Source organism: Perna viridis, chromosome 3 (assembly GCF_037379345.1).
Source record: "Perna viridis isolate PV_CMFRI_1.1 ecotype Kerala chromosome 3, ASM3737934v1, whole genome shotgun sequence".
Taxonomy (NCBI): Eukaryota; Metazoa; Mollusca; class Bivalvia; order Mytilida; family Mytilidae; genus Perna; species Perna viridis.
In genome coordinates this window covers 53,040,368-53,067,520 of record NC_142447.1, presented here as the reverse complement: position 1 = coordinate 53,067,520, position 27,153 = coordinate 53,040,368, and the positions used below count along the sequence as shown (strand labels likewise).

Below are 27,153 nucleotides of genomic sequence, written 5' to 3'. Positions count from 1 at the left end.
AGTCCCGCGGAGGGATTGATCAAAAATTTGCTTTGCAAATTTGAGAGTTCTAACATCGTTGGGAATTTTTCAGACCCTTCTATACTTACATTATCTTCCCTGTATCAATTTGATCCGATGGAGCAGTGTGGCGAATACAGTCGTCACATTAGAACTGTCGAATTTGCGATGCAATTTTTTGGTCGTTCCCTCCTCGGGACTCGAATTCGTACCGCTGTGACATCTATGGCAACACCGCCTGCAGAAAGTCCGGCTCTAACATCGTTGGGAATTTTTCAGACCCTTATTTATTAATATAGACTTGTGACAAGTTCTCTTTCTCTGAACAGCGTCTTCTTCTGACAGTGCACAGCGTTATTTGTACTTCTGCATATCGTACATGCTTCATTATTCATAGTTCATTAATATTATGCAAACTATCTGTACAGGAAGACTGGCTCAAATGAGTTCCCCATTCTGGCGCAATTCAAACAATTAGAAAAAAGGTAGGGTGGTGCATATAATACAATTAACCGCTAAAAATATGTGATTGGCACAAAAGGACACTTCCAAATCAAGAGTTCAAATAGGGTCGCATCTCATTAGTACAAAAGCCCACTGAGCTCATTTCCGTAGGCTAGAAAAAATTGTTTTCGCGTAATAACGCGAAATTTTCTCGAAATAACGCATAATAATTATGATAACACGCATTATGGAGACCAAGATTTTATTTTTTTTTCAAATGTCTATCATTTAGTTGAAATACACGTAGCAGTGAGTTTCCTCGCTGTCATTGTGGTCATGAATAAACTTCTCATTGGAAGTGAAAGGACAAGCAATAACCTATTTAGCACCCGCCATTTTGTAGCTCATCTGGTCGAAGGCCATGTGAGCTATTGTCATCACTTGGAGTCCGTCGTCGTCGTCGTCGTCGTTAACAATTTTTCAAAACTCTTCTCCTCTGACACCACTTGACCAATTGGAACCAAACTTGGTATGAATATTTCTTGGGGTATTGTGCATAGAACTGACGTGGGGATTCTTGATTCGTCGAAAAACATGGCCGCCGTTACTAAAAATAGAACATAGAGGTCAGACAGTAGTTTTTGGCATATATCTCCAAAACCATTAGGTTTAGCCAAACGAAAAATGATAAAACTTCATGTAAAAATAATAACTATATACAACAGTAATAAATCATTACAATAAAGTCACTGTGCCACAGATCTCCATGTCCAGAATATGTCCATATGCCTTCAGTTTCTTTAAAGTTTAAAATAAACTAGGGACTAGAGTTGGAGTCAAGATAACGAACTTGGTGTGCATGAACAGCGGACCACTCTGTATGTTAGTTTTGCCCGAGGTTCTCAATAGTAGGACAATATCATGTAATCGGTATGAATAAATCTGACTGAGGCAAAGTTTATCTGATGAATATGATCTGTAAATTTTTATCGTGTATGAAATTACGTTTGTTTGGTCATGAATTTGTTATATTAGATGTATGCAAAATAAAAGGAAAAATATTGTAGTCCTGTAGAGTGGTGACCGTAGCTGTATTTTTGCGGGTAAGTTAGAGTTTTAGAAATCATTATGTAATTTAACATTTATCATATCTTGATGCGTGATTTTCTTTTAACAGAAATGTATCTTTAACAATTTACATAGCTATGTCAATAGTTTTTTTCTGTTTAAGGTAGATCATACCTTTTACTTTTAGAAACTGGATTTTTCCTATTTTGTTCTTAAAGATTACCTTCAACGAATATACTGTAAAATTTTAGGGAAAAATATAGGTCACTGAACTTAATTTCAAATAATTGACCCTAAATATAGGCGATTTTTTTCAACATTTCATATATATATTCTGTAGGGAATCTTGACAGTTTTGTTTACAATTAAAAAATGGTAAATAAAATTCCTTAAAATATTGTATATTGAACACTTATCGACATTATCTCATATTTCAAAGAGAAAATTGGGGGTCACCGAACTTTTTTTCTTGTAATATTGAAAGAACTATTTCTATAAAACATTTTCCCGCCAATTAACTCCCCCTTGAAAGAGGATTTATGAAAAGTAATGTTTGTAATTTTACCATATATAGGTTTATGCAAAAAGTCTTTTAAAATAATGTAAAAACACTTTTTTTTTGGTTTTGCGTCTTTTCAAACACTATTTGCCCATTAAAAATGCACGTTCCTGTTTGATTTTGTAAGATGACAGAAAAGAATGCTCCGTGTTATACGTTTGATCTACCTTAAGTAAGGTCGGTAAGATCTTCAATTACGAGAGGTAATTTTTTTCTACAAATCCTGCAAACGCTTAATATATGTATCAAAGCCCCAGAAAGCTAATTTTTAAATGTCCTTTTTTTTTAAGTATTTCAAACACGAAACCTCGAAGGTACCACTGAAATTTAAGGAGCGAACAAATATTAGAATGTGGGATGACGTTAACGATGGCAGACTTGCTCAATTATGAAACAGTTGATTTAGTTTCTTCTGTATGTACTTTATTTCACTGATGTTAAACTCCTTGCACATTAGAACGCGATATTTCTAAGAACCGTTATTCACCATCTCTTCTTTACACTGTACAATAACTGCCAATCGTTGTACTCGTTGCCTTGGAAGCCAAGTAAATGTGACCGTGAAATGCATCGAACATATCAATCCGTCTTCACCATGAGAACACCTTCATTCCTCATACTAAAGTTAAGTTCATTTGTAAAAAAAAACCTCACGACATGACTCTCGATGGGTTTGTAAAGAAAAAAGAGAGACACTAGCTCTGCAGCAAACATCATACGCAGGGTTAGTTTGAGTTGTTTATTGGGTTCTTCTCGTATCTGACACTCCATTATCGCCATTGCTTTAATTTTCAGAGGTAAAAATCACCTAATGGCGACTACTGAAACAAATTCTTTTGAAGAGGAGGGAGATGATATCTCAAGGCTTGGTTTTCTGGATGATAGGGATATTTTTGCATGTCTTACGAAGCGATACATCAACAACATGTTTTATGTACGACACCGTCTTACTGTTCATCAATGTCAGTTTATCGATCACAATATACTTAATAGCACACTTGTATCACTTGGAAATAAATCCGCCAATAGAATTTGGTCTTGGGTCAATTTCACAAAAAAAAAACAACAAAAAACAACAACAACAACAAAAAACAAAAAACAAATATCCATTTGCGAATTTTCTCTCAAGTATGAGTATTCCAGGGGATACATAACATCTTTTTTATTTGACTCATTTAAATTTAACAAAATTTCATTCAGTGTTTTACTTTGATAAAAGACGCAAAATATATAAAAATTTTAATCACACGTTTCATGGGAATAATTTCAATGAACATTAAATAGCTTAATAACAAAGCTTTTGATCACTAAGATGCTTCAGAATGTCAAAAAATAAAACGTTTTTTTTTTCTGAGTTTAAATCTGAGATTTTAAATCAATAAGCTAGCTTGAAATTTGATATTAGAAAAAATGCTCAAAAATTTAGTATGCGTATTACTGTGTATTTAGTCATCATAGAAACACAAGTACAGTTTAACATTATTATATAGATAGCAGGGATTAATCGATTGGTACCAGTGTACGTCATTTCGATATTACACAATGCGATTTCACTTTTTAATTTCTAACTGGAGTTTGGGTACAGTAGTCAGTGAAGTTCATTAAAAATACTTTCTTATTTTTTGTAATTGTTTTATAGACGTTGTTTGGAGATATGCTGGTATTTATTAATCCATGCAGACCATTACTTATTTACAACGACCAGGTAAGAGTATAATGGCTTGTTCGGTTTGTTTGTTTGTTTGATTTTTACTTGGTTGTTCATTTGGTTCGTTGTTTGTTTATTTTGTTACTTAAACAAAATTCACCTGATCTAACATTAGACCAGATAAAAGTAGGTTTACCTTTCATTTTTATCATCATGATTCCTAAATACAATGAATAATTAACTGAACTCATAGATTCTCTTATATTCCAGTTCCATGATCTTTACAAGAATAATCGCAGATTGAAAAAGCCTCACATATTTTGGATTGCATCTCAAGCCTATGTAGAAATGAAAGAAAGCAGGAATAACCAATGTATTCTAATTTGTGGAGAATCTGGATCAGGAAAAACAGAAAATACAAAACTCCTTGTACGGCACCTCGTCCATGTTTCATCTTCAAGAAGAATCTATCTTCATGAAAGAATAGTTCAGTTTAGTCAACTGCTAGAGGCATTTGGAAACGCTAAAACATCATTAAACAATAACTCAAGCCGATTTTGGAAATATTTCAGTATAATGTTTGATAATTATGGCAACATCAGCTCAGGTAATTATAATAGAGTGCCTTTCACACTTAACGTTACCTAAACTTGGTTTAACATCCTTATATTGAATTCGACATACAAAGACAATGGTTACTGATTACTTGTATGCCGTTCGGCATTTCTGGTCTAACGTCTGTTGGGTCGGGATGCTGGAAAAAAATAATATTCAGTATACATGTGTAGTCACTGTATAACCGTCAATTTCCCCGGCTATATATACATGATTAAAATCATTTATTTTGCAATTATTTACCCTAACGTGTGCATGTCGGGATGTGCACTGAGCGTTTCGCCATACAGCAACGAGAGAAATATCACTACAGAAGTCTTACTTTCAGAAAACAAACCCAAATTAATCTTAATGATGTGACATTTATCAATTTATTTTTTTTCCTATAAAGAATCGTTTTCCTCTTTTAAAGCAAGGATTCGTCATTACCTGCTGGAGAAAAGCCGTGTAACATCGTGGTTACCAGGAGAACAAAATTTTAATATTTTCTACCATTTATTGAATGGTATGTCTGGCTATCAGATGCAGTCGTTTGGATTGTATGGGTATGAAAATTACAGGTAAGTCTTCCATTTTAACAACATGGATTACGGATATATTGTTAACATAAGGAAACGAATTATGGTCCAAAAGGTTTAATAATTTTAAGAAATTGTAAGATGGGTAAAATTTAAAGAACTTTGTGTTGATTTTTAAAATAGATCTTGTTTGTGTACAAATGCTTTATATTATATCGCTTATACATATACACGCTACTTAGAAAATATTTTATACATTAAATCTACTTTCAAGAATTTTGAATATGGGTGATTCAATGGACGGATGTGACGAAAATCTGGAGAACAAGTTAGATGAACAGATCGGACTGATGAAAATCGTTGGTTTTAAGCAGCAGGTTATTATAATAGTTGTGTAAAAAGGATTGTTTAATACATGTTCAATATCAATTTAAAAGATTAAAAGATAAGACAACCCTTAAATAATAATCACTGTTCACTTTTACGTCTTGGATGTTTTACGAGTTAATATTCACTTATATTTAACGCATATTTACATTTATATGATCGACAAACAATTATAAAATACAGGCAGTATGTATTTCCCCCCAACCTTTTCGATAAGATTAAATTAAACAGATCGCTTTAAAGGTAAAAAATGTCCGTCATTTTAGGTGGGCATTACCAAAGAGCTAATTAAAGTCTGATTTTCTGTAGGAAATATGTTTCGTTTTGTCTGTGTTGGTTTGTATCGTGCATATAACAGAGGTTAAATTTATACAAGATACAGAAGAAAATGACGTTGAGATAGAAAACAACTTCTCCATCGATTCAGGTAGTTATGTACTTTTATGTTATGAAGGACCTTTCATCTTTTTTAAAAAAGGTATTTTGTTAATAGCTGAGATTTGTGGTTGATATCTATAAATCATAGTTTATATTTTATTGTTCTTCATAAATTATTTTTCGCTGTTCTGATATATCAAACAGGTAGATCTTGTCTATGTGCTTAGTCAATTTAAATAAGGGCATCGGGGTTGGTATAATACATTAACCCGATCATAAACGTATGTTTATGTAGTCAGACGAAACACACAGCAACGAGTTGACATATTAATTTGCACCAATTGCGTTTATTTTATTCAAAAAATTGTAATAAAGAACTGTTTTTGACAGAATGCACCATTATTGAAAACGCGTTATAAGTTGCCGCAATACAGGATCATTAATACGGAGAATGATATCAAATAGAACACCGTTCAAACCGTTCACAAATGTTCTGCATCAGTGAATACTGTGAAGTCAACTTATGAGGTCATTTTTAATGTCCATCTCTTGATCAAGGTTTTAATTACTAAATATCCTGATTGTTCAAAATGATAAAACTTTATCACAGTTCTCATTTTGTTTTAGTTTGTAACCTACTAGATTTGAACCATCAAAATCTCAAGGAAGCATTGACATATAACACAGTTTTTGAAAAAGGTAAGCGAAGTCGAGGATTAAAAAAATAATGCGTTTCAAAAGCATTTGCCTAGATAAAGGTCGAAAGAAACATTTACTATTTTACTATTTAAGATTTGACCAATGTTTTAGTGGGTATATGAATGCTAAGTGGCGTTCATCACATTGACTACTTTATCTGTTTCAGGTGAACCTGTACAACGCAAAAAAACTCTTTCCATTGCTAATGCCGAACGAGATACATTGGCAAAGTATTTGTACAGTAAATTATTTGACTGGATAGTTGATCAAATAAACCAACACCTGAGGAGTGATAACACAACAATGTAAGTATATTCTCTGCTTTGTTCAGAACTTATCTTAATATCTTAAAAAAAATAATAATAAAAAAATATAAAAAAAAAAAAAAACCACACACACACACACACTAACTTTTGTCAAAACTATATAAAACTTGTTTAAGAAATTTTACAATGTATTTGTGCGGTCATTGTTTATTGATAATAAGACTGTCAAATAAAAACTTTAAATAATATGAAATTAATATTGATCTTCTAATAAACTTTGATTCGATCTTTTCTAAAACATTATTTTACTCTCTTCAGAAATGGATGTGAAATCAGTCTGTTTGATTTCTCCGGATTCGAAAAAATGTCGAAAAATGGCTTTGAACAACTTTGTATAAATTCTGCCAACGAGAAAATTCAGCAGTTTGTGAACGAAACCCTGTTCGTCCAAGAAGAAACAGATTATAAATTGGAGGGGGTAACGATTACCCCTGTCGACTACCATGATCTTCAGGAGACAGTTGACTTCTTATTAATAGTATGGTCTATAAAGATTATAGAGTGAAATTATAAATTATTGTATATTATCTAAATAAGTAAAGTTATTATGTTCAAAGCGATTTTTTAAGTTTATCCTGTATTTTTGTTTGCACTTTATTTAAATATTATTGTATTTCAGCATCCAAATGGTATAATGAGTTTAGTTGACCAAGAGACGTCATCTACAATATCAACAGATTCATCATTAAAACAAAATCTTGACCGAACATGTGGTGATTCCCCGTTTTACTCGTCTGATGACAATGAAAAATTCTCCTTACAACATTTCGCTGGAAAGGTTTGTTAAAATATAGCAAGATGAATAGATTGTATGTCAACAAAATACAAATTATTTGTACATTTTTATGATATATCATTTAGTTTTTTCGTCCCACAAATAATAAACAAAATTCAATGAAGTTTTGATACATGTATAAAATATTCTTTGTGATATTATAGATCAATTGAAATTTTACTGATTTGTCAAACCTTAAAAATAAACTTTATTCATGTAGTACTGTGATGTTCACATAATGATTAACATTAATTATGCTATTAACCCGTATTAAGCACTTTGAACAAAACCTCAAAATTCTCAGCTGTGACGATGGCTGCAAAATTTTGATAGGAAAAATGTGATATTTTTCCCCACTCTTCACTATTAAAACCAAATATAAATTGGCACGTTGTGTAATATTGACAGTACACAGAAATAACATTAAATTTGTAGATACAACACATATTTTCCTAATTATAGCAATATTTTTTCCCTACATGACTATGGTGTTGGTATGTCACAAGAACATGTCATGTCTATGGTGATTTGACAATATTGTTATTGTCCACTCCAGTTTTTTGTCAGGTATAAAACTGTTTACCAATTGACCTTCTTCAATAAACATTTATGTTCGTTTAATTATATATTTTTGTTACATTACAAACATGGAATCCACCAGGTTAGTACTTCTTTACTACTAGCCATACTGAGTACTTTGTATACGAAATTGCTACGTTTTCGCATTATGCTGTTATTTAAAAACATAACAAATAATTGTGAAAAAGGGAGTAAGTTATCATTTATATATATTTTATTTTTGTGTTTTACAAAGGAACACATATATTTCCACATGTTAAAATTGCATTAAACTGTTAAAAAAAGTAAGTTTTTTTCTTCATTAAAGTGATCATACTAAGATTTAGAATAGAAGGAAGAATAAGTTCTTTTGTCTATTTTAATCGTTTAATTATCGTTGTTTTCTTAAATTCAATTAAATCTTTTTAGTTAAATTTATTTCAATTATAAGAATCAAGTATTTGTGCGTGTGTGTTTGTGACTTGAATTTGATTATATTCATTAGGTTGAGTACCATGTTGATGGACTACTGGAAAGAAACCGTGATAAGCTGAATCAAGATTTTCTCCAGTGTCTGTCTGTCAGCAAGAATAAACTTGTCAGAAATCTTAATGATTTTCAGAAGTTAGTTCATTTTCCTATTTTTCTTCAATCGACATTCAGTGTCTTTTAGTGGTAAACAAATATGAATTTCATCTTTTGACGCCAATTAAGAAGAATGGGTACATTTTATAATTAACATTGTGTAGCATATTTTTAAATGATATCCGTAGACCAGCATGTCGAACCAGATTTGACAATCGGCAGTTGTTCGCTTGAAAAGATTACTGCAGTTCTGGTGTGAGCGGGTTGGTCATTAATGATTATTGTAATATGTTTAATTTCTTATCTCTGTGTTTCCTCTTTTTCTGTTTGCGTTGACTTGCTTTGTATCTTACCATTGGCCATCGGGTTACATACAATAACCAAAAATAATACATACAAAGTAACAAAATATCAACTTTTGAAATGGCATCAACCAAAAATGTTCAACAATCAACACGATTCTGAGAACACTTAGAAATACTTCATGTTACACTGCAAACCCTTTGTTTGGTTTATATAATATTTCAATGATAGTTACTTGAGGTAGAACGATAAAGTGTTATCAGTAGAAACTAGCAGTCTGTAAAATTCTAAGAGAGGGACTTTTAGTGAAGTTTAAATCAAATGTATTCAGTGAATCAAAATCTATTTTATGTTTTTTGTTTCACTATTGTACCTTAAGCCTTTCCCTTATGAAGTATTCCATTTTGTGAAATATATAAATAATAACGTATCAGGATACTTTTAATATTGTAAATCTATCAGATCAAAAGCTCAATTACAAATGCCCAAAAGTCATGTATTTTAAACCATTTAAAAATAAAAGGAAATATTAACAATGTGTTCTAGCAATATTCGGAAAAGTGGTGGAAGTTTAGCAGACAGTGAATCAGGAAAACAAAACTTTGTTTCAGAGCAATTGAAGGTAAAAAAAATAATAATCACATTTAGACCAGTTATCAACTTTGCTTTATACATAATCAAACATATCTATGATTGTTACATGCAGTATTTTATTTGACGCTATATTCATCTATAACTTTTCTGTAACATTTTTGTCTATTTTTTTGATAAAAGGATAAATCTGAATATTAAGCCCTGCTTCCGAGGATTCAGTGAAAGTAAAGTTTATTGAAATAATATAATGTGTCATAACTTATTTTATCCGATTCGAATGATGATTGATATAATTTTATGACTTTTCAGCAGTCATTATCAGATGTGATGAATCAAATGACAGATACGAAGCCTTGGTTTGTAAGGTAAGACATGGTCCAGTGACCTATACACACTCTACCCTAAGGAAACAAAGTTATCTTTACTGTATAATAAAGCTTTATCTTTTTCATCCCCTCGCCCAGCTTGGCTAGTTATCTTGTCCTATGTGCATCTTTCTTTTTAATGCAATTGTGAGTTTGTTTTTGTTTTTTTACTTTTTTAATATCCTTGCCGGAAGTGATTCATTAAAGTCCTTATTTTAAGATGTGTGAAGGCGAACGAAAATCAGACACCGGATAAGTTACAGGAAGGTACTGTAGAAAATCAGATAAAATCGGGCGGATTGTTGGAAATAGCAAAACTAAGGAAAAATGGTTATGCATTACGTTTGACACCGTCTGAATTTTTACAAAGGTATGTATAATGAATCAATATAACAATTAAGTATATACGATGCAGTCTCGTGTTTGATCAATTATTCAGATTAGTTTAGATGTTTTTAAATATGTAAACTACAAATTGTGCTTTAAACTGCTTATACTTCATATAGCTTTTTTTAAAAACATTATAAACATCTTGAAAAGACCTCTGCGTTTAATAGAAATATTTAACTGTAATTCAATTTAATATTCAATTATTCACATACATTTCAGATTCTTTATAAAAATATTTCAGTTTTTGTTAAATAGAATCAACACGAATTTAAAATGAATTAGAAGTTATCCTGCCGATTTTTTTTAATTTATATTTTTTGTTTGTTTGTTTCCCGATATTTGAATGTTAATTAGTGGACTTGGTTTGGCTTTGGCTAATAACTAACAATATCGGCTACACTACCTGTATTACATACTATTTTATACGACAAGCTTTATAGAAACAATATTTCTAAAATATTATGACGATACCATAATTACAAACTTTAAAACTGTGGAAGTGTAGTCGACGCTATCGTAGGGTAAGGACGTGTCATAAAACCACCGTATGTTCTCGAAAGAAGCTCTCTAAGCTTAGGAAATGTTGCATTTTTTCATCCTGAATTTGGGACACCTAATCTGGTGTCTTGAGATCATCCTGTCTTACGGCCTTTGTGACTACAGTACCGTGCTTTCTAGATAAGATACCCTTTTATCTCTCCACCTCATCTGAAAGAATGTGTCATTCCTACTCCTTAATATTTAGATTTCGGTTTTTGTTCATTAACTTTCGTGAAAATGGACATGAAATAAAATGCAAGATCGGATAAATCGTGTATAAATTTTGAACATTTAACTTTAATCATTGATTGGTATCGTCAATGTTTTATAAAAAAAAATACTGTTACTATTTAAACTTTCGCACTGAAGATATGTTTAGGACGTCCTAACATAAAATGTGTCTAAGATAGCTTCGAGACACAACATTTAAAAGTGTCCTTAGATAATTCTATGTCCATCTTAAAATTGATCTTAGGATGTGTCAGGATGCTTTCGACAACACAACCCCTTATTAATAACCTTTAAACTAAACAGGAATCTTAAAAAATGTAACAACTTGAAATATAAAATATCGAAATGAACTGATTTCATATCAACTTGCCGAAATATTTTTCCCCGAAGTCAACATCATAAACAGTTTCTGATTTAAATAAATATTCATGATTTTTTTTATCTACAAGAGAACATTATCTTGATGGCTAATACTGACATATGTGGGTGTGTAAATTTCATAAACACGAACTAAAACTATGTTGTTGCCTTTACCTACATAATTATGGCTGTATATTATAGTTAAAGCAAGTATTACATCCCGAATCCTTTGTATAAATTTGAATACTGATTTGTTCTTTTAGATATTGTAACTTCAACAGTAATTGATTTAAATATAAAATTCAGAATTCCAATTTCTGCCAGGACAAAATCGAAAAAAATATTAATAGGGTTTGTAAGTCTCGTTCTAGTCTTGTTTCATTTTCCTTTCCGGAATTTCCGATGTAGAACGTAATGAAATCCGAAGATGGATCTGAATTTTTTGCTTTTCTTAACATTTTTATGATGTAATATTGTTTGAACTGGGTTCTACTTAAGGAAATAGAAGTACATTAAATATTTCATGTAATGAAAAAGGAAGCGCTATAAACGGCTATATACAAGCATCCCAAATTATGATGCTATGATTGCTTTGAGGCACTTCCTTGACAGAAGACTCAATCCTTATGTCAAAACTGACATTATCTTAAGGCTTGCCGAACTTGTCCTCAACATCAATTCATTTCATTTCGACGGCAAACGCTATAGACAGTCAGGTTGTGTGGCAATGGGAACCAAAATGGGACCCAGCTTTGTTTGTCTATTTGTTTGCTACCTGAAGGAAAAATATGTTCTCTGAGTACCAGATATTAACAAAAGATATATAGACGATGTCTATGGAATGTGCTTCGAAAAAGAACACGAATTAACGTCTTTCATCCATTTTGTCTCTTCTTACCATCCAGCCATCAAATATACCTTCAACATCACCCAGGAGAGCCTTTCTTTCCTTGACAACACTCCTGTTATCCTTAGTCATGCAAAAATGCCACTCCCAAGTCACAATTTCTAAGACTTCGTCGTATTTGCAGCGATGACCAAGATTGCAGGCTTCAATGTGTCACGATGAAATATATATATATTTTTTTTGTCAAGAGAGGCTATCAGAACAAAGTTTTGGGTTGAGCGATCTGGTCAGTTTCTCAATTTAATAGATCTGAGTCTACAGAAAAGAGAGTGAAAAACACCAGTGACCGTGTTATTTTGGGTTTATATATCATGCTCACAATGTTGCAATCCAGAACTTCCGTAGTTCTTAGATACGAAACATGTCAGTATTCAACGATCCGTTTCCAATTACTGCTTATAGAAAATAAAAGAGTCTGAAAGAGCATCTTGTCTTTCAAGAGTGCCACTAGACGCCCCCTATCCCTGACAGTTACTTTTTGCCCTGACGAAGGCCGTGATGCCGAAAATTTGGGCCCGTATTCTTCAATGTTTTACGTTTTATTTATATTTTTATTTGTATGTAGTTCCTTTTAACCTTTTAAATTTACTCATTATTCCTATTACAAGTGTTCCCTGTTTTTAGCATTTTCTTAAAGTATAGAATAAAAAATATACATGATCAGTAAGATTTAGTTATATGATCGTTATAATTGTTTTATTAGAAAAAGACCAAGTTATATTGTCCATTTCACTTGAACTGTTTAAAAACTTTCCTCGATAAATTTCGATAATTTATTATCATCAAGAGAACCAAGATTCTAGTGGAAATCAAAAGAATGTAATCAAGGGACAAAGACCAGTCATTGAAAACAGACACAACAAAGAACACAAAGTAACTAAAATAATACATACAAAGTAACAAAAGTAAATGAGCAACTCGGACTCCACTAAAACTGGGAGCATAGACTAGCTGCACCGGTAGGGTAAGCGTTAAAAAATGTTCAGTTAACTAAGACGGTTGACCGACAACTGTAACTCATAAATGTATTAGTATAAAATGTTCTTTCTGCAAATATTTTTCCATATTAATTTCTATGTAAGAACACTAAATTTAAGCAAATTAAAACAACACTAAGGTGCTACACAAATGTTATTATTTTCGGGTTATCATGACAAAGTGAACAAGTGACTTGGACACCAAAAGTAAATCGCGTGATATGATTCGCAATGTACAAATATGAGATGCAGACAAACCAATGTGTTTTTCTCCAGTTTCTTAAAAGAGTTGTAGTGTTTGTCACGTGAATTAAAACATTTTTGGTGATTGCAGCAATCCAGGCTTCCTCGAACCATTAGTTCGATCTGGCATAAACAACTGAAATGTGTAAGACCAACAGAATCGTAATATCACATGAAATCGGTAATAATATGATAAAAATCATGCCAAAAAGATGATATTATATCTTGTAGGTTAATTTCGGCCTTAAGATTCAGGTTATTTACTTGTTAACTATATATAGACGTATTCTATACATAGGTATCGAGACATATCATTTGAAAGGAAAGAGGACATACAATCAACATTTGACAACTGTGAAAAAGTATTACTTGACGCCAAAATTACTGGCTATACTTTCGGAAAACAAAAGGTATCAACATTTATAGTCTAGCAAATTTTTTTTCTCTTTTGTATGTGTTTTTGTTTTTGCTTCGTTTTATTTATTTATTTATTTATTTATTTTTGTTTTGTTTTTGTTTTTTATGGGGATTTTGCTGTTAAAAATTGCCTTAATTAATGTATGGAAATGTGGATTTTTCACAAACAGAACAGAAATCTCGAAGTCTTTTGTTACCATAGCTTGCTAGTGTAAAATATTTAAAAATTGTTTAAAAAGATAACTATTGATAATATAAAACATTCTTATTTAACTCGATAACCCATACTGAATGGCAGATCTAAGTCTCGACTTCTATGAGGATTCGGGTACAATGATACTAAAACATAGTCACAAATTTTTATGATTCATTTTAATAAATTAGCCTTAAATTGGAAGGTTTTTCTTCGACATTGGCATGGAGAAATTTTACAAGGCCTTGCATTTGATGCACGTGCTAAAATGACAACAGATTATGCGCTACCCAAGAATGGTTCTGCTGGAACACAGGACGTCCCAAGTAGTGTTGAAAACCATCCTACAGAAGTTTCTGTTGGTAAACAGTACATCTCTTTTGGTGCTGAAGGTCACACAACAACCTTCACCTCAAATGGGGATACTACGGATGAAACCAGTACTCTGAAGACAATTCCACGGAGAACAAACTCCTGTACTTCGGCCTCTTCACAGCAACGTGTTACAGAGTGGATGAGACAGAATGAAAATCTGTCTGACGACACATTTGACCCTGGACCACCTCCATTGTTACCTAAACCTCAGGTAATGTAACAGAATCCGTGCTAAATGTGCTTCAGTTACCTTTTTCTCAAATTGTTATTTTCTTTTGTATTGATTGAATGTCTTTTAATTCGATAAATCGACACAATGAAGAAACAAGGACAAATATAAATATAAATATTTAGATGTACAAAAACAAAATTCATTTTTATATATGTTTTAGTTATAACTGTAAAAAAATCAATGACGGTAAGAAAATACATTAAGTCATAACTTACAGTACATTTATGTGTATTCCAAATTTATTATTCTTATACAACTGAATTATACCAGTACTCATTAGAGAAATCACCTTGTTTGTTCGTGCGTCCGTTACACTGTCCTGTAGCATATTTCTCAGCTTCTATTGGAGGCAATGTTTACTACTTTGGCATGATGACGTATTCCGTGTCTCTCCTATTGAGGTTCCACGCGTTTAACGTAAGTGCTAAATTTGACAGAAGTAATTAAGTGGGGGTATTGTTACCACGACCTATGATGCAACATCTTGTTTCGTTTCAATTTTAGAGAGATAACCATGTCCGCATTAGTATTCCAGAGTACTCAGAACGTAAAGTATTGGACGAGTAAGTAATGTGTTGTCTATTAGGACAGGTTTTATTGATATATTATAATCATACAAATGCAAAACGGAAATTATGTAGGCTGTGACTGTAACAATGAAAAATAAATGGCATTATGGTATTATCGGTATAATGAAAACAAAATTAATCGAATGTGCTTTCAGAAAATGTATTTGGGATACCGTCACGCGGTTTAAGACTTTTCGCCTAATTTAGTTTAAAGAATGTTGATTTTATAACTATATGCCATTTGTTTACTGATAGAACTTCAATTTCGATCTTTTCACTAGAAAAGAATCTTTTGGCATTGGCTTACAAATAAATCAACTTACAGAAATGTTATTCATTTCAGGCGATTGTGGGATAGATTTCAGATGATTCCTAGAGAACGTATTTCCACCAGTGACACAATAAGACCGTTTGTGAAAGTATTCAAATTCATCTGTTACTTTATTCTTTTCTGTGTGGTCTTGACATCTGCTGTTGTTAGCAAAATGTGTATACTGCTGCTTACCTCAAGTATTATCAAAGTAAGTATAAAAGACATAAAACAAAGATATTTGTAAAAACTGCGCATATTTATCAATGTTTCACAATTTAATTCCTATTTTCTTTGCTATTTCTATCATGATGGTACATGTATCTGTTCCATTCTATCTATTAAACTATATTTATATTATGCTTCAGGATCCTATAACAAAGAACGACGCTGATTCTCCTGCCTATACTATGTTAGTGATTGCCACTTGTTTCCCGTATGTCTGCTGGGTTATCAGTTACTCGGCAAAATCTCTTTTTGGTAGTAGTGCTTGGCCTTCCTTTAAAATGATTGTCATAGTAAGTGATTGTATAATGAATTAATTATTATTAGCTCACCTGGCCAAACGCCAAGTGAACTTATGCCATCACTTGGCGTCCGTAATCGTCGTCGTCGTGGACAATTTAAAAAAAAATCTTCTCCTCTGAAACTACTAGACCAACAAAATGACTGTTGGGATTTTTGATCTGTGAAAAAAACATGGCCGACGTTACAAAAAATAAAATATAGGGGTCTGAAGGTAGTTTTTTTGCAAATAACTCAAAAACCGTTGCCTTTAGCAAATTTCTTGCAGGGGATAATATCGTTCAGCTTCATGGGACGGACCTATGCCAAATTTTCAAAGCGAATCGTCAGCTGATATAGGAGTTATGGCCCCTAAAACAGTTTTTATTTTGGCTTTTTTTGCATGTACAACTTTAAACATCTTCTTCTCAAAAACCATTGGACAGAATTCAATGAAATTTGACATATTGTTTTCTTAGGGTATTCAACACAAAACGAATGTTTGGATTTTTGATTCGTGAAAAAAACATGGCCGACGTTACTAAAAATAGAACATGGGGATCAGATGGCAGTTTTTTTGCAAATAACTCAAAAACTGTTGCCTTTAACTAAATTCTGGCAGGGGGTAATATTGTATGCCGAAATATTCAAAACTATTCATCGACTGAAGTAGGAATTATGGCCACTGATACAGTTTTTTGGTTTTTTTCATATGTACAACTTCGAAAATCTTCTCTAAAACCATTTAAGATCATTTAATGAAAATAATCATATTAGATCTTTAGTGTATTGTGCTCAAAATGACTGTCGTGATTTTTAATCCGTGAATAGATATGGCTGCCTATACTAAAAATGTAACATAAGGGTCGGAAGACATTTTTTTGAAAATAATTTTAAAATTGTTGCCTTTAGCAAAATTCTGGTTCAGGTCATTAAAAGTATTTCCTGCATTTGACAATTCAGTTGATTTTAAATTAGGCTGTCTCATTCCTCAAGTTTTTTTTTCAAATAAGCAAATGGTTAAATTCAGTGAGCGATTCTGGCTCTCTTGAGTCTCTAGTGTTTTGAATTAATATATACATTTTACTCACTGTTGCTCAGTGATGATTTGTTCTACATATACCATTAAATGTTATTCATTTGCTCACACGTGCACATGTCTAAAAATTAACCATCAATAAAAGGCTTTGTCGTTTCCCAAAATTTATTATTAAAAAGATGCCTATTATGTTTCAGACATTATTCATTGAGTTGTTGCACACATTCGGACTCTCTCTTCTCATTTTCCACATCTTACCACGAATGGATATGGCAAGAGGTGTTATAATATTGTGTGGTGTATCTACTGTACCAACGTTTTTTAAGTCGATCAATGTGTCTTGTGATTCAAGCATACCAAGAGTAAAACGATGCACTCTGGGCTTTATAAATTGTCTAGCATTTTTAGTTCAGCTGGCAAATTTGCCTGGGTCGACAATTTTTGGATCTCCGCTTACTGAAAATGAGAAAAATGCACTAAAATCAACTGTATTAAACAGTGACAATATTTTACAATCTATTAACCGGCAAAGTGGATCTTTTGAAAACCGCACAATGTGGGAAGTTCCTGTAGCACTGTTATTTATTAGTATTACATACTGGGAAAATTTTGTTAGTAGCAACTTTTGCATTTGTTCATTTCGTATACCTCTCCTTGAATGGAAGAAACAAATGCATTCGGTACGTCAACGATTATTTATATTTGCTGGCTTGTGGAAAATTGGTTGGACAATGGTGTTTGCAGTACTGTTACTTCCAGGGTTTAAATTCAACATGACATTCACGGAAACATCTGATGCGAATCCAAGTAATCTTTTTGACCCCAAAACCGAAACAACAACGTTAGGTATGAATAATGAAACTACTGAACTACCTCCAAGTACGACAACTCTCTTCGTGCCATCACTACCGGGATATGAGGGTACTGGGCGCAATCTTAGAGTGAGGCGATCAATAGCAGAAGATATCCGAACTCGTGGAATCGGTGCCGTTATGAACCTTTCAAGTACAACGCTACAACAACATCAGAAAGCAATATTCGGTACATTGTCACCTCTTAAAGGTTCATCCGTAGTTTTAAACGAAACAACAACCAAAGCAAATCCTGCTGAGTTGCAACCACAGTCAACTAAATTTTCATTAACCATTCCTGAGTACCTACAAACAAATTTTCAGCGATACGGTCCGTTGTATTTACATCTGATTGCCGGTACATTAATGTCTTATTTCGGAAGTCTGGCATGTAAGCTGTGTATGCAGACATTTGGTTTTACTATTCCGCTATTTCTTGCCACTCCCGTGACCTTGGGAATCATTATTGCACAGTCGTACACACAATTTATTCGATCACATTTCTACATCTGGATATGTCCTGAGATGGGCGGTAGTATAAGATTATTCCATTTACTTTGGCTTGGAGTTTTATGGTGTTCCCAGATAATAGTTACAGCACATATCTGGTCCCCAAAGAATGGTAGAATGGCAAAAATAGACAGGTAGGATATAGCTTATGTAGATTAAAGTACCAATACTGTTATTGTAATGATAACAGGACGCCGTTCTTGAAATACTTTACTTATTAGATGTTTAATGATGATTTGAATATAGTAGAGACCTCTGGTAGAAACAATTGACAATAGCTGTTTTAAAAATATTAAAACCAAACATTATCTATATATCTAATGAATAAAAATCTTGTTTTTTTTTCTTTTTTATATGATCTAATATGCCACACAACATTTTGCACCAATAGACCTCGTATTGATTTAGGTTGTTCGTTTTACCAATACGCTGTGGAGTACTACTAGACCACGGAATGATGCTAAGACGCCGTACAAACGATCGAGATTTTGCCCTGTTTAACACCGAGGAAGACGATTCATTCATCTTCGATGACGACGAAGAGGTACATAAAGCCGACGATGTTGTGCCCCAGATATATGCTTGTGCAACAATGTGGCATGAAACAAGAAGTGAGATGACACAATTACTAAAGTCACTCTTTAGGTAATATCGGTTACTTGTTTTGTAAATCCGAATGTGTTTAGAACATCTAGTAAATATATACAACAAAAACTCTTATTGTGATTTCGTTGAACTCAAAACAGTTTTTTTTTTTTTAAATCAAAACGCATTTAGTAGACAGGCTCATTATATATATACAAACAAGCAGTTATTTCTGAACAAAAACAAGTATTTTCTACAGTTTTCTTCGCATACATGTAAGTATTCATTTTACCATAAATTAATCTCTTCAGAATGGACATCGACCATAGTGCACGCTACCTAGCTCAGAAATTCTATGACATCAAAGACCCAGACTACTATGAGTTCGAAGGTATTTTAAACTTTTTTTTAAAATAAAAATTGATAATAATAATAATAACAAATCTAGGTGAGATATCTATATAACTGGGAACGCCGCCGCATGAATATCTTTACCTATTATATTAGAAAACACATGGAAAATGAATCTATATAAATAATGAGACTGCGTCTAAAATTGTTTAATAGTAGAGTTTCTGGTGTGCACATCCTATGTTTATGTAATTAAATCTTACATGATAAAACCGCCTGCATTATTGTCTCTTATAGTTCGAAGAATTCGAAAAATAATTTATTCAAACAAATGACAAAATAAATAAAGATGTGCATGTATGTATACCGAAAATCCTTATTAAAAATATCCTCTTGTTTAAGCACATATATTCTTTGACGACGCTATGGAACTGTCAGATGATGATGTACTTGTACCGAATAGTTTTGTAGCTGATATGATAGACTGTATTGAAGATGCTTTAAGGTATACATTTTGGTGTTGTCTCTTTACCATGCCTATATGATTCTTAAGACGTTATCGAAATAGGTATATCTAATGGCTCACAGTACTGTTATAATGGGTAAAATACACCGCTATGAAACTAGGAAAGTGATTACTAACAGTCATCTGACATAGAGAAGCTTTTTGAAAAAGGCTGGAGGTGCAACTATCATCTTACCAGAACAAAATAAATATTAAGTTACGACACTCAAAAGAAATTTTCTAACATGCATTTGACTGCTGTTTCAAATGTTGTTGTAATTAGAAACAAAATCTACCCTGAATGTTTTGTTTTATTAACATTTCAGTTCAGTTCACGAAAGACAAATGTATATTGCTCCACCAGTTAGGATGCCTACCCCATACGGTGGGCGTTTGATATGGCGACTACCCGGAGGAACAAAACTAGTTGTTCACATGAAAGACAAACATAAAATTCGACACAAAAAGAGGTGGTCCCAGGTAAATAGTTGCACATAATTACGTTTTCTATTATGAACATTACAATTTAGTGAATGTAACGTTATTTTTCTGACAAAACATGTTATACAAGTATTTGAATCATCTATTTCAAAGAAGATATTGATGCCTATGTTCATTTTTTTTAGGTTATGTACATGTACTACCTATTGGGGTACCGTATTTTAGCACAGCCCGATAATTTGATGCGTTGTGATGAACAAAACGGTACAAATGACTCAGATGCTTCTCGTGTCAAACTTACTGAAACTCAATTACGACACAGACGACAAGCCTCGCATTTCACTCGAAGTGTCATATTCAACTATACAAGCGAAGAAGTACACACACAGGTATGCATAGTCACTTTTCTTTCATCTGTGGCAACATCCCTTCAGAACCTGCGTATGGAGTTCATACGTCATGCCTGAGCTTGCCGTAACTGCGCAGACTTTTTGTACCGCGCTAGACTTCTTACAATTAGGCTTCTGGAACAGGTTTATGTTGCTACAAGATTGAATACTACAGAAGTTTTATGGTCGTCATCATGAACTCGTGGATTGTAACGGTGTATTCATCTGCACCATGAAAACTGATTTGTTCTACGTGTCATAGTTTTCCTTTCCTCTTTTGTCCATCCCGAACTTGACTTTTTATGAGCAGCTCGGCAAGGGTTTCTAGAAAAGCAGAAGATGCTTACCCTACCGGTGCACCTGGTCCATGCTCCCAGTTTTTAGTGGAGTCCGAGTAGCTCCTTTACGTTTGTTTCTTTGTATGTATTATTTTAGTTACTTTGTTGTGTATGTCTGTTTTCCATGTTTGGTCTTTGTCCCTAGATTACCTTCTTTTGATTTCCGCTAGAATCTTGGTTCCCTTTACTACTTTTATAAATATATATCGCTGCATTTTCAATATTAGAATATTATGATCTAAAAATAATTGCAAATACATGGGGTGCAGACTTAAATAGTATATCAAGAAAAAGTATCTGAAATGTAAGATTATTACATTCGTATTACATGTATTTCATCTTCAAAGGAAAAATATCTAGTATTCAACAATTGATAGTTTGTGTGACAACAATCATAATTCATCCTTTTAACTGATGGAATGTTGGTTATGTATCAAGAATTTTTTTCAGGCAGAGAATACCTTCATCCTAAGTCTTGACGGGGATGTAGACTTCAAGCCAGATGCAGTTCGACTATTGGTAGACAGATTGAAGAAGAATAAGAAGGTTGGAGCAGCATGTGGCAGAATTCATCCTGTTGGATCAGGTTTGAATACTTTTCGATTCAATTTACTACTGAAGGAAATATGTTCATTCTAAAAGGAAACTAGGAATGTTATCATGAAACCTGTAACATTTGAATTGCCATTTAAAGATACATTTTACACTCATTAATGTTTCTTTTTGAGAATATGTCGGACAAGTAAGATAAGTTAAATAGGTTCTTTGTATTTCAGGCCCAATTTTATGGTATCAGGAATTTGAATACGCCATTGGACATTGGTTACAGAAGGCAACAGAACATGTATTTGGCTGTGTACTGTGTGCTCCTGGATGCTTCAGTCTCTTCAGAGGGTCGGCTATAATGGACGATAATGTAGCTAGGAGTTACGCAATAAGAACCACTGAAGCAGGCCAGTATGTCCAGTATGATCAAGGTATGACAATCAAAATAACATTTGACTGATGTGCCAATTTATTGGATGATTCTTTGTCGTTTGTCAAAGTTGTGTTTTTTTTTCACTCAAGTCCCGTTAAAAAAGAGCAGCATTTAGAACCATGGAGATTGTTTGTACTTTTTGTTGAGATTTCTTAACGATAGAAAGCAAAGCATTGCAAATCATGCGTATGCATACATGTTATCAAAAAGAAAAATTAATTTAGTTGAAAAATTGAAATCTGCTGCCTACCACCTTTTATTGATCTTAATTTGCTTACTTCCAGGAGAAGACCGTTGGCTTAGCACTCTGCTACTTCAACAAGGATATCGGATAGATTATTGTGCAGCAGCAGATGCCTTGACACATGCTCCTGAGACGTTCTCGGAGTTCTTTAATCAGAGGCGTCGGTGGGGACCATCAACGCTTGCCAACATTTGTGATTTGCTTGGAGACTGGAAAAATACTGTGAGACTAAATGATAACATTAGTACTCCGTACATATTGTACCAGTTCTTGTTATTGGTATCCACAATTCTTGGCCCCGCAACAGTATTGCTCATGATGGCTGGTGCATTCACTGTTGTCTTCAAAACATCTATCGTCGAGTCGTATGCTATTTCATTGATTCCTGCAATTGTATTTATTATTGTGTGTATATTTACTAAACCACAGACGCAGATATCAATTGCTACCATTATGAGTGCTTGTTATGCTATTACTATGACTATTGTGCTAGTAGGAACGGTTGGAACAGGAATTGAAGGTGGTTTGACAAGTCCGAATGTAATTTTCCTACTTCTTCTTGTTTTTATATTCTTTCTATCGGCACTGTTTCATCCAGAAGAGTTTGCTTGCTTGATTCCTGGTGCATTGTATTTTATTTGTATTCCAACTGGATATTTGGTTCTAACAATTTATTATTTATGCAACTTGCATATTGTATCCTGGGGAACGCGAGAGGTTCCTCAGCGAAAGACTCGAGAGGAGATACAGGCAGAGAGACTAGCCGAAGAGGAAAAGAAACGCAAAAAAGATGACAAGAAAGGATTCTTAAGGTTGCTTGGTCTGGATACAGTAATTAACGAAACCGTTGAAATGTTCAAACAGCTTCGAAAAGCAGCGACACCGGAAAACAGTTATGCTAAACCAAAAACGGATGAACTTCTTGAAGAATTGATCTTGGAGCTTAGACAGGGAAGAGATAGTAAAATATATCCACCAAGACAACGGTCATTTTCTACGATGAAGGATAAAGATAATCCACTTCCGCCACCAAAAAGCCCACAAATTGCTTCCAATGCATCCCCTCGTTTACCACTTGGCAGAACAGAATCGTATCCTATATGGTTAAGAAATGAAGACCCAGAGAATCCTGGATGGTTGACTAGTGTTGCATGTGGAGAGGGACCGATCAAACGAATGTCAGAAAGAGAACGTATTTTTTGGAAACAGTTGATCAAAAAGTATTTGTTTCCGATAAATGAGGATAAAGTTCACCAGGAGAAAGTAGCTGCTGATTTAAAAAACCTACGAAATAATGTAGTATTCGGATTTTTCATGACAAGTGCTTTGTGGATAGCATTAACTATGCAATTACAGTTACTACAAGATGAGTTCAAGGACACAATTCTTTTTATCAAAATTCCTAATTTTGATCCCTCAAGAAAAGACCTAACATTTGAACCTTTAGGGATGCTTTTCCTTGCCTTATTTGCAACGATTTTGATCTTCCAATTCATTGGAATGCTGTCTCATCGTTGGGGAACAATATTGCATGTGTTGTCTATCACCGATATTTCTTGTACGCAACAGTTTACTGAAAAACACAAAATACAAGAAATAATTACTAAAGCCATGGAGTTGCAACGAGTAATAAACATAGAAAACGAACCTGAACCAGACTATGAAGATGGCTTTACAGATTATGATGGAGAAGAATTTGAAGATGAAGACGACATTTCATCAAGTTTCTTCACCGATTCTACTGGTTCCTCCCTCAGCATATCCCGTCCTCCTCCGTCATATCACTCTCAAGACATCACCAATGGGAAGAAATGTATAAAAAGACGTCATAGTACCGTTTTTAACAGACGCGGTTTCGTCACTGGACGCACGTTACGTCACGCGTTTGAACGAAGATACAGAAATGAGCAAAACAGAAGAAACAGTTGTAACTCGGAAAGTGAAGGAGCAGATGGTCAAGCGGCAAACCGTGCTGACGTCGTTTCGAATATTTCTGTGTGATGCATATCAACTGCAAACGAAGCTTACATATGTAATTCAAAATTACAATTTAAACTGTTTAATGCACATTTCTACAAATTGATAATGTTGACACAAATTAAACTCGATAGGCGTACGTGCTTATGACTTTTTTAGTATCACATATCACAACTCATACGTTATGCCAGAGCTTGCCGAAATTATGCAGACTTTTTGTATCGCGCTAGAACTCTAACAAATAGGCTTCTGAAACAGGTTTTTGTTGCTACAAGATTGAAGTCATCACTACAGAAGTTTCATGGTCGTCATCATGAACTCGTGGATCGTTATGGTGTATCCATCTGCACCATGAAAACTGATTTATTCAACGGGTCATAGTTTTCTTTTCCTCGTTTGTCTACCCCAGACTTGACTTTTTATGAGCAATTCGGCGGGTGTTTCTAGAAAAAGAGAGGACGTTTACCCTACCGGTGCACCTGGTCCATGCTCCCAGTTTTTAGTGGAGTCCGAGTAGCTCATTTGCTTTTGTTTCTTTGTATGTATTATTCTAGTTACTTTATGTTCTTTGTCTGTGTTCCATGTATGGTGTCTATCCCTGGATTACATTCTTTTGATTTCCGCTAGAATCTTGGTTCCCTTTACTACTCTTATAAATGTATATCGTTGCCTTTTAAATATTAGAATATTATGATGATTAACGCTATGACCTTGGTTCCCTTGATAACACTTAAAATAATAATAAAATAACAATAGTATCGAGCTTGTCCAGGTACTGCTGACAGCATCACAACATCTTGTTTGTCAAATTATTTTTTCTACTATGTCAAAAAATCAAGAAAAATTATAACATAAGTGAAAATAAATACTAACCTCATAAAATGTGAAGATGAACAAAAATCTTATTGCAGGCCTTCAATGGCTTTCTAATTTTGTTTGTATGTCGTATGTTGAGGTATTCCATTAAGGAAGATCGGATTTATGGTGTGTTTATTTGTTCTTTCATTTCAAATTACATAAAAGGCGTGACGAAGACTTTATTAATCTAGTTCAACCCCACCACAGACATGCGTGTATCCAGTCATGAGAAGTTGGTCATTAATGTGTCTTCCTGTCGTCATTTGACTTTTTAAGGTTATTCTGAGGAAGTGTCATCTTTCTGTTACCATTGTACCAAGACCTTTTCGTGATCTCTGGAAGTATTCACTATTTTTATAAAATGTATACGAGGTTCCTTTGTTGCGTTTCACCATATCTTTTCCTTTATCTTTTGACAAGATATAGGACTTCATATGGGGTACAATTTCTTTTCAAAAGTAGGGCATTACAGGGAAATCTCAGGAATTTATAGGGTTGTTATATGGCTTTTTCCGGAAGATATAAAATGAAATGTATATCTTCTTTGATTGCTTACCAAGTAACAACATACAAAGAATACACTCACCAAGACTTGAAAGATGTGTGCTTGAAATGATAGAAAGGACACGTTTTTGGAAAAACTGAAACTTCATTGATCTAAGCGGTAGCGAGCAAAAAAGAACATCAGTTTTCGACAATTCTTAGACCACGGCAATGATAGAATAGTGATAAAACACATGACTAGCATTTCGAACAACACAGAGGTTGCGTCTTTTAAACAATATTGTATGAATAAACTAGTCCTATTAGAATCGAAATAAATTACGGAAACTCCATTTTATCATTGTTTTACCACGAGCTAACCATTATGTCGTTATTTAACCCTTCGCTATCGCAAGGAGTGAAACAATTCGACATAAATGGCCAGCCCGTAGATAAACAATGATAAAATGGAGTTTCCGTGATTTATTTTTTAAATATATTGGAATTTATAGGACTAATATATGGAAAATGCCATTTTTAGGCTAAAATATAAGGATTGTGAACTATATAAGCAATTTATAAAATCAAATATAGGTATGCTTGAAGGCCTGTAATCAAACACTCAAGACCCCACAAGAAAAGAATTGGTTGATTTAGAGTAAAATCTTGCCATGTAGTTCTTGTCATGCCCCACACACACGCCGATGGCACAAATGAACAGGTAATGTTTGAAAAGGAAACAAATGTCAAGATAAAGGTATAAACACTATACTGTGAGAGTATAATCCATAGTTTTTATCTTAGTTACTTGGACAAAAACTAGAAATGCAATGTTCAAAATGAGCTATGACCTAAATCCAGAGTGATATCTTTCCACCTGCAACTTAGCAAGCTCAAGGTTATAATAACATGTTCGTAAAAACTCGAGTGAGTCAATTTGTCGCATCATCTCAATCGGTAAACTGGATTAAACTATCTCTCTATGCAGTCATTGGACAATAATTATTTTGATTCATGCACATCTACATGACGCCTATCCTTTCAGCACAATTTCGTCAAAATACATTGAGCAGTGAAGGTTTTGTACTAATGGAGTTTTAACATGTATAATCATCTCTCTATTCAAGCATTAGACAGTAATTATACTCGTATGTGCACAATTGTAAATGATGCCCGACCTTCCTTTAAAAATGTTTGCATACATTACAAATATAAGTATAACAAAAATGTTACCTATATTTGGTTTAATATTCATGAATCAATAGGATAACAGGTCTAACCAAATACTTCTAATGGACATTTCAATTGATTTTTTCTTGTTATTTTCAAATACCAAATTTCCCATTACATTTCTATAGCACATTTTTGTACAGTTTTATGTGAAAGAGTAATAAAGGGAACTAAGGTTATAGCGGTAATCAAAAGAATGTAATCCAGGGACAAAGACCCGACATGGAAAACAGACATACACAACAAAGAACATACAGTAACTAAAATAATACATACAAAGTAACAAAAGCAAATGAGCAACTC

At 33.4% G+C, this 27,153-nt stretch overlaps 1 protein-coding gene across 1 annotated transcript; it reads left to right on the top strand.

Annotated features, from left to right (window-relative positions):
- The first annotated feature begins 2,882 nt into the window (after window positions 1-2,882).
- LOC148622882 (chitin synthase chs-2-like) lies at window positions 2,883-24,414 on the top strand. The gene is made up of 28 exons (XM_088574146.1): window positions 2,883-3,005; window positions 3,711-3,776; window positions 3,990-4,326; window positions 4,747-4,894; window positions 5,127-5,229; window positions 5,549-5,666; window positions 6,245-6,316; window positions 6,483-6,621; window positions 6,901-7,120; window positions 7,262-7,420; window positions 8,481-8,599; window positions 9,410-9,478; window positions 9,760-9,822; window positions 10,043-10,192; window positions 13,769-13,880; window positions 14,286-14,666; window positions 15,192-15,250; window positions 15,600-15,777; window positions 15,935-16,084; window positions 17,307-18,604; window positions 18,879-19,115; window positions 19,367-19,446; window positions 19,809-19,911; window positions 20,238-20,391; window positions 20,538-20,741; window positions 21,530-21,665; window positions 21,856-22,056; window positions 22,343-24,414. The coding sequence occupies exons 1-28, from the start codon at window positions 2,883-2,885 to the stop codon at window positions 24,301-24,303; spliced, it is 7,140 nt and encodes a 2,379-aa protein (XP_088430272.1). The 3' UTR covers window positions 24,304-24,414.
- Window positions 24,415-27,153: the final 2,739 nt, after the last annotated feature.